Source organism: Limanda limanda, chromosome 20 (genome assembly GCF_963576545.1).
Source record: "Limanda limanda chromosome 20, fLimLim1.1, whole genome shotgun sequence".
In the NCBI taxonomy this organism is placed as follows: Eukaryota; Metazoa; Chordata; class Actinopteri; order Pleuronectiformes; family Pleuronectidae; genus Limanda; species Limanda limanda.
In genome coordinates this window covers 8,916,593-8,928,735 of record NC_083655.1, presented here as the reverse complement: position 1 = coordinate 8,928,735, position 12,143 = coordinate 8,916,593, and the positions used below count along the sequence as shown (strand labels likewise).

At 43.7% G+C, this 12,143-nt stretch overlaps 1 protein-coding gene across 2 annotated transcripts in view; it reads left to right on the top strand.

The window, feature by feature from the left end:
* Positions 1-1,042: 1,042 nt before the first annotated feature.
* Positions 1,043-12,143, top strand: part of LOC133026862 (cadherin-7-like) — an 85,232-nt gene continuing 74,131 nt past the window's right edge. Inside the window, exon 1 of one of the 2 annotated variants that reach the window (XM_061093844.1) lies at positions 1,043-1,279. In XM_061093844.1, coding sequence (XP_060949827.1) covers positions 1,043-1,279 — 237 coding nt within the window. The remainder of the gene's footprint in view (positions 1,280-12,143) is intronic. The other variant, XM_061093845.1, reaches the window with a different exon arrangement.

Sequence of the window (12,143 nt, the reverse complement as noted above, 5' to 3'; positions counted from 1 at the left end):
ACAGCGCGACAGCGGCGGCGGCGGAGAGACAGCCCCCCCCCCCACCGCACGTGTTTTCGGGGCCGGCAAACAAACTGCTGGGACTAGAGGTCAGCGGCGCCCGGGCCATCATGCTGCTGACAGCTCAGATTTATTTTTAATCCCGGTGATGAGAAGTGGCCACACAGATCGCGTGGCTTGTTAGCGTTGAGTGGCGCGCCCTGCCGCCATTACGCCGCCACCTCATACAAAGAAAATGTGACCAACTAATGACCTTGGTGAGGTGAAGCCCAGATAATTGGGAACCAGCTTGAACGGCGTCGGATTGTTATTCCGTGCAGCCGCTGTTGTTCCGTTGGCTGTGAAATCTCTCATTTGAAAAGCCGGGTCATCTCCCCCTCTCCATCTTACCCTGATTAACATTTTGACCCTCACCCGATTCCTCCGCTGGCGTGTGTGTGGGTGAGCGTGTGTTCGTGAAGGACGCCATGTTGATTGTATTTATTGTCTATTCATTTTTTGAACAATTTCCTTATGATTAGGGCAAAAGCCCCATTATGTCTGCAGGCGCATGGCTTGATGTGCAAAGTGACAGCGGTCACACAGGAAAATGTTGCTGACGGTACTTTCTCTCCTTTCTCCTCTGCCTTTGTCTCTCCCTCCCTCCCCCCCCCTGCCTCCCTCTTTCTCTCTATCTCTCTGTTCTGATAGGTGCCAATTATACAGCCTGTGGGTTGAAGCCTCCCTGCTCGCCATTGACCCTGTTAGCCAGCTTTAATGTCAACTCCTTGGCTCCAAAGTGGAGGGAATTACCCCACTTTTAGTCTCCAATGAGGAAGAGAGTGGAGCAACACAGCAAAATGCAGAGCTTGACTCTTCTTCAACCCATTTGCTCTTTCCAGTGTCTGACTGCTCCTGCTTTCTGGTGAAATACAGAGTCAGGACAGTGTGGATAAGACCCTGAGGGTTTTGACATTTCAGCTTTTCTGCCCTTTTTTGTTGTTGTTGTTTTTTCCATCTCTCGCTCCCCTTCTGGCCTCAGTGCTTTTTGGAGGCGGCCCAGATGATGGGGTGGTGTAGCTCAGGCCTATGCGGAGCCCTGGCTCTCCTGGCACTCCTGCTCCCCTTGCGGCAGAGGGGCTGCTGGGGGCTGACTCCCGGCTCTGGGGACCTGGAGAAGTCCCCAGCCTCAGATCCAGACCCCTGGGAGGTCCTGCACAGGAACAAACGCAGCTGGGTGTGGAACCAGTTCTTCGTATTGGAGGAGTTCGGAGGGAACGAACCGCTCTACGTTGGCAAGGTAAGTGATCTGTGCAGCTGTTAATGGGTCAGCACTGTTACTTACACAAGAGAGCGCTTTCACTTGACTCAATCTATCTCGCTTGTGATAAACTGATCCCTATTTTTGCAGGTTTCTGCACCTGTACACTACACATATCAATAACCTGGCACTATAATGACCTGCAGAATCTAGGACGGCAGAGTTTTACAGAGTATACGTTCCCAGTGCCCTATATAATGTTAAACAAATGAAAAGACAAAACGCAGACCGTGTGGGAAGCTTTTCTGTCTTTTAATCCCAGCCAGACTGAAGTGTGGGCTCCTACAGATGTGCGGTTTTACTTTAGAGGCCTGTGCGAGACACGACAGGGTAATTTGCATCCTAATCAGTATCCATACAGGAGAGGTGTATATATATATATTGCTCCTCTGTGTCTTTGTACAGTAGGTGTTCTGCCAAGGTGCAAGCGGATCGAGCAGAGTAATGCGTGTTTTGGCAGGTGTGTAAATGTGCAACCCTCCCAATGACATTTAAAGCAAGAGGCACAAATGGGATAGTTAACGTGAGGGGACACTGACAAAGTGACTAATCAGGCATTAATGAGATATGGTGACACTGCTGCTCTATTATATATACATCACCTCGCCTCAGGTAAAGACCAGCGGTGAAAGAAGGATGTAGATACTTTTATGAAGTAGATTCAATTATAAGGATAATAAACAGTGGACCTGCCCCCCCCCCCGCCTCTAGCCCAATGTCAGCTGGGATCTGCTCCAGCTCCCCCATGACCCTCAAAGGATAAGTGGTATGGATAGAATGATGGATGGATGGATGAAAGTAGAAAGGCGAAACAAGACAATGTAAAAATAAAAAAAACTTTTCTTTAAAGCATTAAATGTGGTGATTTAAGAGAATAATTTTACAAAGTAAGGCTTGTTATCCAAGATAGATGTTTTAAGAATTCAATTAAACATTAATCACATATCACTAAACTACTTTAAAGACATTGAGGAAGTTTATCCTACAGCACTGCCTCATATCTTAGAAGCATCAATAGCAAATATGTGTCGTCTATTCTGTAAAAAGTAAAATATGACCTCATAAAAGAAGGAGGTGGGGTAAGAGTCAGAAATAATATTAATTTAAGTAAAATACAGGAACAAGTACCTTGAAACCTTAATAATTATACTCGTTTCATTCCAGTACTGAAAGAAGTAAGAAACTACACATTAAAAATATATTTATCAGTTCAATAAAAAGTGCATTAGCAGAAGTATAAAGACTCAAATAAGATCCAGGGAGTCCCTAAAAAAATCTACTGTAGAATAGATCAAATCAGATCCATAACTTCTATTGTTTCTACATCAAACCCTCACATCAAAGTTGCCTGGTTTGGTGTGCAGGAACATTTCAGCACCACTGTGTGAGTGGACAGCTCCTATAGGGGGGGTGCGGTCCAGATGGGCGTTCGGATCTCGTTCTCTAGATCCCACCGTTATCTCCGAGAATTTTCTGGTCTTATTATTAAATTAGTTTTCCGCCTTTCCGCTCATCTGCTGGATAATCATTCTCATCTGCATGTATTTGCCGGGTCTGCTCTCACGAGCCCATTTCCTTGCTGTCTCTGAACTGGATTATCGTCTCCAGCTGGAATTAGGATACATTTGACTGTCCCATTGTTATCCGCTCTATTTTTGCCAGAGGGATGTTGGAGGATGGCATCTAAATCAGAAGGAGCGTGTTTGTGACACTGCTGGAGTTCAGCGAAAGGTCATATCTCATACGAGCGTCTGTGGAATCTCAAGATGCTTTCGGACGTTTATTTTATCTGAGGAGCCGGGGCAGAGCTTTGTTTTTATATTTTTTTGGCTTGTTGACATCTGAGCTGTGTTTTCTGATTGAAATGTTTTGTCCTTGTCCTGTGTTGCACATCTGAAAGTTAAAGACGAGAGGCCGCCACAGTGGAGTCTCGAGTGCTTCTTTTCTTTTACACATGCTTGTGTCTGATTGGTTTTCTTGTTAGAAAATCCCACCGGACGTGAAGAGGCTGATTACTTATTCATAGATGTGTAGAGATCTGCTTATCCTCATGGAATATATACAAACTCATTTGCTAGCCCCTTTTTTTTATTTTCTCAGCATGCGGTGACGCCACATCCCCCTTCACATGAACATGTATATAATGGAACATAATGTGCATCTAGTGATCTTTTATTTTCCTTGGCATTTTAGGCTTTACAGTTGTAGTAGAAGCAGCAGACGTGTAAAACATCCGACCGGCTACATCCTTACATCTGACCTGCTGTACGAGCTGAGTCTAACCCTTTCAGAAGTCTGAAAAATCAGATTAATTTACTCCCCGCGGGCTGAGCAGGCTGCCTGGGAGCCTGAGAAGCTGTCACATTATTTGTTCCCTTAGATCATAGTTGTCACACAGTGTGTGTGTTTGTTTGGTGTCACGAGGACACGCGGCCGCTGTAAAGAAGTCTGGGCGGGCCACCCTGACCTCCTGATTCAGTGTGAGCGACACGGAAGGTCCCTCCATGTCAAGACAATGACCTTAGCAGAAATGAGTTCTGTACGACGCTTTAGAACAACAAAAAAAACACATCTCGTTCTTCAGGCTCAGCTCGGTAATTTCTGGCAGCCTATTGGCGAATCCGCAGTGACATGAGCGGTAATTTTATTTTGCCGGATGTATCCAGGTGGCAAATATGACAAACAATAGGAATCTGTGTCCAAACGAAACAAAAAGAGCGGCTGCACAATTTGGTCATTTGTTTGGCTGCAAGCAAAAGGACATATGATACAGTCAGGAAATGGGAAGTCATCACTTTGGCCCGGCTGCCTCTTTTGCATCTGCTTGGCTTTAATGCATTCTGTCAGATTCTGAATTTCACAACCAAATGTCTCATTATCCTTTGGCACTCTGCCTCGGGTAAGTGAACTGGCCTGGAATCAGCTGCAGTCACATCGTGCTGGTGGAAACGTGCATGTCAGAAGATTGGTGACCAGATATTTAAAGAAGAGGAAACGCTGGAGCCACTCGAGCACTTAACAGACGTGATGAGATTAACGATTTCTTCCGGGTGTTCACGCGATTTAATATCAAAAAGTGTTGCTGAGATGCAACTCTCTGTGCTTTACAGTGGAATATACATCTTCATCTTCTATCCAGTATGTTTCGGTGAAGCTGCAGCCACTCGCGCTCAGGCTCCTTTTTGTAAACAGATCTGTTTATTTTCAAGTGACTGCAGAAATTCACAGCGTCAGAGGCAGAGTGCTGCTCCACATCACAGGAGGAGCGAGCCCACAGACACGGCTCTTATGCTGGATCTCGCTTATTTATAGAGGCGTCATCAGAATGGGCAATCAGACTAACCATCCGGGTAATGGATTGACTTATGTCACCTTATAATTCAGGCTGCTTTCAGGGGCTGTTAGCCCAGGCTCTCCTGCCACACTCACAAAGGGATTTCTTCCAGTGCAAATAGAAGAACCTCGATGAGGAGCCAGGGAATGGAGAACAACTCTCGATGGAAGAATCTGTTGTAGCTTTCTGTCGAATCTTCAAGTGTGACTGAGACAGAGGAGGTCTGTGTGTGATCGTGTTTATTGCCGCACTCATGAGATTGAGTTCTTGTGCATGATGAGTCACTTCTGACCTGGCAGCAAGAACCTGGAATTGTGCTTGACACTAATTCAGTTTAATAATGAAACAATCGTCATCGTGGGCATCAGGGATAGTCCCACGTATAATTACAAACGTAGCGCCGGCCCTTCCATTTGCATTCTATTAGTTGTTCACTGTCAAATGAGTTAGAATCACGGAGCGTTGCTGCAAAGGTCAGCCTCACTAGCATCTGCTCAACCTCGCTGGTGCCACTGACACGTCGCACGCACAGCTGGGGAGGGGTGAGAGCGGCACGCCGAGCCGGAGAGGAGGGTGATTCGAGCTGACGGGGGGGGGGACATCATACACACGGTATGCAGGGACGAGAGCTCACAGAGGGGGAGAGCTCGGGAGGCGTCCTGGGGGCCTCTGGGATGGTGGGAAAGCCTTTATTTGAGCCAGGGAATCACAGGGGATGGAAACAGTAGCGTAAAGTGGACCAGAGGGGAGTTATCAGCAGGGAAGAGAGGAGAGGACTGAATATTGTTTGCACTCTGTCAGGCTCACGTAAAGAGCCAGGGGGGGGTCCACATCCACAGGGCAGTATAGATAAAGTCTGGGACAGTGGAGGGTTAAGTCCAGTGAGGAGGTCGGGGCAAAGTCAAGACTGTGGAGTAAAGTGAGGCTGATTCAAGACAAGGCATGAAAACTATTTGTCCTTCCTAGAAACTCTTAATGTGAAGGGGTTCAACCATTCATGTTAAATACAAATAAATAAAGCGGATCCACTTCCTCCCGCTGTAGCAACAATATCCCAAATGGTGAAGCCATCTTGCACTTTTATCTTCATCTAGAGCCAGAGTCTGTGAAGTGGAGTGAAGCTGGAATATTGAGTTCCTGCTGATGCATGAGCTTGACCAATCAGGAGTCGGTCTCCGCTGTCAATCAGGAGGATTCACCACATTACTATAGCGTCAAATAACTAATTATACATCAGTGTGATAAGTTCTGCCTTTAACAATGGAAACCATCTTTGAGAAACAAATAACTCGATGGAGAAGCCAGGATTCATGAATCATACTGCAGTGGAGCTCAAGTCAATGTGGCTTCACTTATGACGAGCTGTCATCTCGTCCATCTTCATTTACACTCTAGGGTTAAAACTAAATATGTAGGTCTGTTTATACATCTGTAATCTATCATTGGTATTGTCACTACTCTAATTGATCTCTCCTGAAGCTCATTCATCTGACCATAACTGTTTTGGTGCCAGATTTGTCTGGTGAACTCCAAGTTTGCTGCTAAAACTCTAAAGCTGTTTAGTTCTGACATGTGAACATATCTGGTGTTTGCAAATGCAGTCGAGTCCCATCATCCTGCTTCGAGCTGCAGCCTGACAGGGTATGAAATGTAGAAAAACGCCAATAAACAGAAAATCACTTCTTATTTGGCCTCATGTCAATTGGGCTGAAACTGTTTATTGATTAATCCGTTAGCTGATTGACAAAAAATCCTTTGAGTCATTTGTCAGAGAAGAAAAAAGTCCAAATATTTACAGGACCCAGTTTCTGCAGCGGAACAAACTATAAATAGAGTTAAATGAGAGTTTATTGATTAAATACTGAATAAGTGGTTTGAAAATATATATAAGTGAGTAATTACATTACTGTATCTACTGTCATACATGTTAGAAAGGTGGGAAATCTTTCACATGAAAACACGGCGTCTAATTATCCTCAGGTAAGAAACACCCACTCAGTTGTTTTCAATTACAGCGGCTGATTAGAGCTGCAGTCAGGTGGAAGTTGGGCGGAGCTGTGCAGGGAAGTACGTGACGCTACCGAACTATTTTTCATTGAGAAGAAACATCGAGGCGTAATCTGCCTCAACGCCTGCGAAAAAAAAACAAAAAAAAACTAACGGGGGAGTGAGGGAGACGTCAATCAAGCCCAGTGTGCAGACACCTGGAAGTGGGAGGACTGGGAAGCTGCAGCGGCTTCCAGCTGCTTCACCACATCAATTCAAAAGCCAATACTTCTCTAAATAAACTTTGAATTTGATAAATCTGTAAACTAAGATGTTGTTCTTCAGATAAGAGTAAATAAAAAAAAACCTGCAGCCCATTATTTTATATGAGGCGTTGGCGAGGAACAAAGAGATCCGGGACATTTCGGAAGAAAATAGTCCTGTTGAGAAGCTGTTTGTCGCTTTTTTTTTCTGCCAAACGTAACTTATTATTTACTCACTCTCCCTTTCTGTCTCATCCCTCGGCGAGGTTCTTCAAATTGATGTCGGTGTGATGACGGCTCGGTGAAAACCGATGTTGATCATTTTGGCGTTTTGGGGCGTTTGGTATAAAATAAACCTTCGTGTCTTGTAGCCAGTAATAGTTCAGCTTGATTAAATATTAAGGGATGTGGTGAGCGAAGGGAGCAGAGGAGCAGTTCGAAGTGTGTTTTATGTTTTTATGTTTCCTCTTTTATGTGCCGTTTTTTTGTCTGAATATTTGGTTTTCCGATGTTTCTTGAAGTGCTGATGTGCTGAATCTCTGGCATCCCCAACAGGTCTGACTCTGAATAATTCAGGAGAGGTCCTCAGCCCGTGCTGAGAGTATAGACATGCTACGAATACACACACAAAAAAAGTTTAGTTTTTCAGATCTGTCTATTTTTCCTCTACAAAGTGGATAACAGGTGGCCTGGAGGCTATTGTGTTTGGCGTAACCGCGGTATCAAGTATTCCTCTGCACTCCAGTGAAGCATGGCGGGGCTCAACTGCACACACACACTTGATGTATAACAAAGAATTTGGTTAAATGTCTCCCTGCTCCTCCTGGAAGCTTTTGTGGTGCAGAGAAGAAGAAGGATGTGGTGTAGTCGGAGGGAGAACGACAGGAGTGAGATGCCGGTCATGCATCTGTATTCAGAAGCTACTTCTCCTCAAAATCTAATGAGGCCTTATGGAAGGTTGCTCGTTTTTCACAGGCTTATTGCGTTTCACATGGATATCATGAGTGGAAATGAGAGCAGTGTGATCTCAGTGTTTCTCAGACGAGCCTCCATGCAGCCTGATACCCCGGCAGACAAGAGATTTGAGGTATTACAAATGTTTCCTTAAGATTACCAAGATATTGAGTTTCCCCCGTCTCTATTATTTCTCCTGTACTCCAGGTGCCTTCGGAGAGCAGCTCGTCGTGTCAAGTGTGTTTTGAGATTGATTCATTATGTATTACCCTCTGCCACTCGTGGGACCCCGAGTTCAAAGTCTGTCAAAACACCATTGAATTTGATTCTAATAAACACTGAAGCTGCACAGTAATCTGATTATCCCCCACTTTCAGCGGTATTCTCATTTCAGAAATATCCATCTGAGTGAGAGAGCAGGTTTCCTTTTTCAGGAGGAATAATCTGGTTATCGTGGCTAAGTTTGTGAAGGTGAAACCTGATTACTTAACCACGGATAGTAAAACCACATCCTGGTTTCTTGGCATTGTATCAGTGTAACTGTAATCGTTTTGGAAAGCAACCACCAACCAATGGTTCCACAACAAGAGGGGATTCTGTAGGAATCAGATGGTCCATGAAAAGATCCTAGAGCTGGAATAGTTTGAAAATAATTGTTTGCAATATTATTACATATTTGTTATTAGAAGGAAAATACATGCAACATATTGTTGTGAGTTTGGTCTTAAAGCCGAATTCCATTAAACCTCGGTGCTCAGAATGACGTCACACCCAAATAACCAAGTTAATAGCGTTCCAGTTTTAGCCAGCTAGCCCTTCTTAGCAACAACGGTTTATCATAGTAATTACAGAGCATTTCACGCATATTAACATCGTAGTAAAACATCCACAGACAGTAATTGGACAGTACTATGTGTACGGGAGGGGGGGCGGTCCAGTTGCAACCTCCGACTCGAGGGTCAGAAATTCGTTTGGTGAAATCTGGTCAACAGAGCAAACAGAGGTGTTTTAATATCCAGTAATAATTGATTGCTTCATGCTCATGATGCCCATGAATGTCTGAACAGAAAAGAAAATGGAAAAATGCAGATGAAGAGGGGTTTCACTATCATCAGTGCTTTGAAGGTACATCAGAGATAAAAGGTTGTGGAACTCGATCCTCACCTCCTATTGGCTGTAATTATTGGCTCTAACAAAGAGATAATTATGATTCAGAGAGTCAGAGTTGTAATATCCAGGCACTTGTTAACAGTAGAGCAGAGGGATGTTCTGATGTCAGTTTTTAGAAACGGGTAAAAGGGAAATACAAAAAACGAATTATCCGACTTTCTCACCTTAACCTGATTACGATCAGTAATCTACTTTGTGTGTCCATGTAAACGCGTCTAAATTGCAGTTCTGCTAAAGTAACCTGAAGCCTTCCCCCTCCTCTCCTCCTCCCCAACCCCCCCCCCATCCGCTCCATCCATCCGCACACAAAACCCCACCCCCACGCTCTCTCCTCCAGCCAGCGGATGAAGGGACCCTGGTATGCTAAGACCGGGGATGCATCGGCCACCTCTCTCTGTAATTAAATTCAGTCATAATGAATCAGGGCCCCTAATCCTAAAACCAGCTATATTTCCACAGGGAGGAGAAGTGACCTACATGTGCTGGAAGAGCTCCGAGTGCAGTCGTGCTTCTACACATTCCCTTCTTGGCATCTGCTCTTTAAGTATGATACACTAAACTCATTCTGAGCCGCGTGAATGTAAATTACTTCATTAAAGGTGCCGCTATAAAATCAGGTGGCAGCGTCAAAAGATCCACAGCAGGTCATGTGATGGTTTGTGAGTTTTTCTTAATGATGTGGGCAAGTTCTTCCAGGTTTCAGATAATCAGTAAGATAATTATCGTATTTGTATGATAATTTTGTCCCTTTCGATGATGCATGATTGTTTCTGTAACTTAATATCTTTGGAATCTCGACATAGCTTCGAATCGTATCGAGCGACCCGTCCCTACTCGGGTCTCTTACGATAATTTCCCTCAAAAAACGTTATTTTTAAGCATCTTGTACAATACCTCAACGTTTCCCATCTGGGGACACTCCAGATAATGTTTGTGGCCTGATTAGCAATGTGATGCAACAGCTCCTTGCTTTTTGGAGAAGAATCTGGGCACAGTAACTCAACGCAATTAGAGTATTGTATGAGCCAGTCATCGCGCTAATGTTGGTGATTCACCACGGTGCCTCTGTACCTTTGCTCCTGGAGGTGTATTTTATCATGTGCAGGCCGTGTTGGTTGCAGCCCAAGATGCTGTCACCGGTTCATTGTGTAAAAAACACACTTGGCAGCAGCAGAACACAGAGATAGTGCCGACTTTTGTTTTTTCGGTTTTGATTGGCCACAGACAGAGAAGACTCAGTGCACTGGGTTGCAATGAGGGGGAAGACGATTAATTACGATTTCTATCTTTGCTTCGTGTGTTTGAATTATTGTGTTGAATTCATTACAGTCTTTTTTTTTATTTTACTTAATTGAACATACTCACTAATTGCATCAGAGAATGAGAATTTCTTCTTTTAATTCAAGCTTTTATTCCAGTCTTATAATGGGCCTCATCTATCAATCACAAGCTGGAAAATAGATTTTCAATAAGGATTTTTGGAGTAAATAAAACACGTTCCCCTCCGCTGCACATGAATAACAAGCCTAAGACTCAATTTATACCTGATATCACCATGAATACATGTGTTTTTGCATAAAGACAGTCAATCAATGGCTCTTTGTGTTAACACTTTGTATAAATAAGCATTTTCAACCCCATCTTTGTGAAAATCTTAATATGCAAGGTGGTTCCACTGTGTGTCCCAGATCAAGGGAAACTATAAATCCCCTTTTACAAAGGAAGACTTATAGCTACTTTCACTACTTGTTGAGAACTTACAGGCTTAACCGAGCAGGAGGAGGTTGTGTCAGACGACCCTTCGATCTCCTGGGTCTGGTGTAAATGGGGTTTAAGGCCAAGTTCAAGAGCACTGTGTGGAACAAGTGCATGTATTTGAATGGAGCTGGTTTCACAGGGTGGGCTCCTGCAAGCACAAATCCCTGATATTGTGATGTGAAGGTGTTTCTCCTGTTTACCTTGTTATTGCTGTGACACAGGTAGTTCCCAAATTGGCGCCAGATGTTGTAAAAATCCTGTGTGTGAGCATTGCAAAGATTTAAAAGTCTTAATCTGGAGTTCCTGGATCTGTAAACATTTACTTCTCTCAGCATAGCTTCAAACAACTTCTCTTTCTCGTCCTTATTTCAGTTGGTAGCTTGGTAACATTTGCTAATTAGCACTGGAAGCAAAGTGAAGCTGAGGACATTGGGAATTCTTTTTGGTTGTTGGGGGTTTCACCAAAGTTATCAATAAAGTTTTCGTTATTCATGCAGTCAGGGGGAATGAAAGTCTGAACCAAATTTGATAGCAATCCATTGATGAGACAGTTAACTCAAAAGCACACATATTAACCTCATGGTGGCCTGATGACTTCAGTGATCCCTGGCTTTTTGTCAGGGATCACTGAAGTCATCAGGATTTGTCCTTCGCTAACAAGAAATGTCTGTTTGTGCTTATTTTTTTGAAGATCTATAGATATTGTACAGAATAGGTATGTTGGTGCTAGATGAAAAATCACTGGATCACCAAAATTATTAGGATTCAGCCTCTGGACATCACGAATATCTGTCAACATGTCACGGCAGCTCGTCCACTAGATGAAAATTCAGAGGACGAATAGTACGACTTATCCTCTGGGAACAATGAACGTGAGTAAAATTCATTGCAGTCCCTTTAGTGGTTGTTGAGATATTTCAGTCTGGACCACATGACAGATCGACAGCTCAGTCCCCAGAGCCGGCTGGTAGTCTGGCTTAAAGTATACATCAATAAACCAAATGACTTTGGATCATGAAAATCCATCCAGGGAAGCAAGGTGCTATCGTTTGGTTGGAGTTTAACAGCCAGATAATCTAGTAAATAATCAGAATGTGACCTTTGCTGCTCTCTTACGAGGCTAATTCCCCCAAAAACATAACCACAATAACTGTATTGAAAAGAGATGTTTGCTGATTCAATTTCTGTTTGTTTTTCAACTCTGGCTCCACGTATTCACCCAGTTTCAGGGACAACAGACAAACATGTTAGTCGGTTGGATCCGAAAATATTTAGTTTTAGCTCAAATTTGTCTTTCCTTTCTCAGTCCTTGGTTTTAATGTCTCATTTAATGTCTCATTAAAACCAAGGACAAGTTCCGAGTTAAAAATTGAAGGAT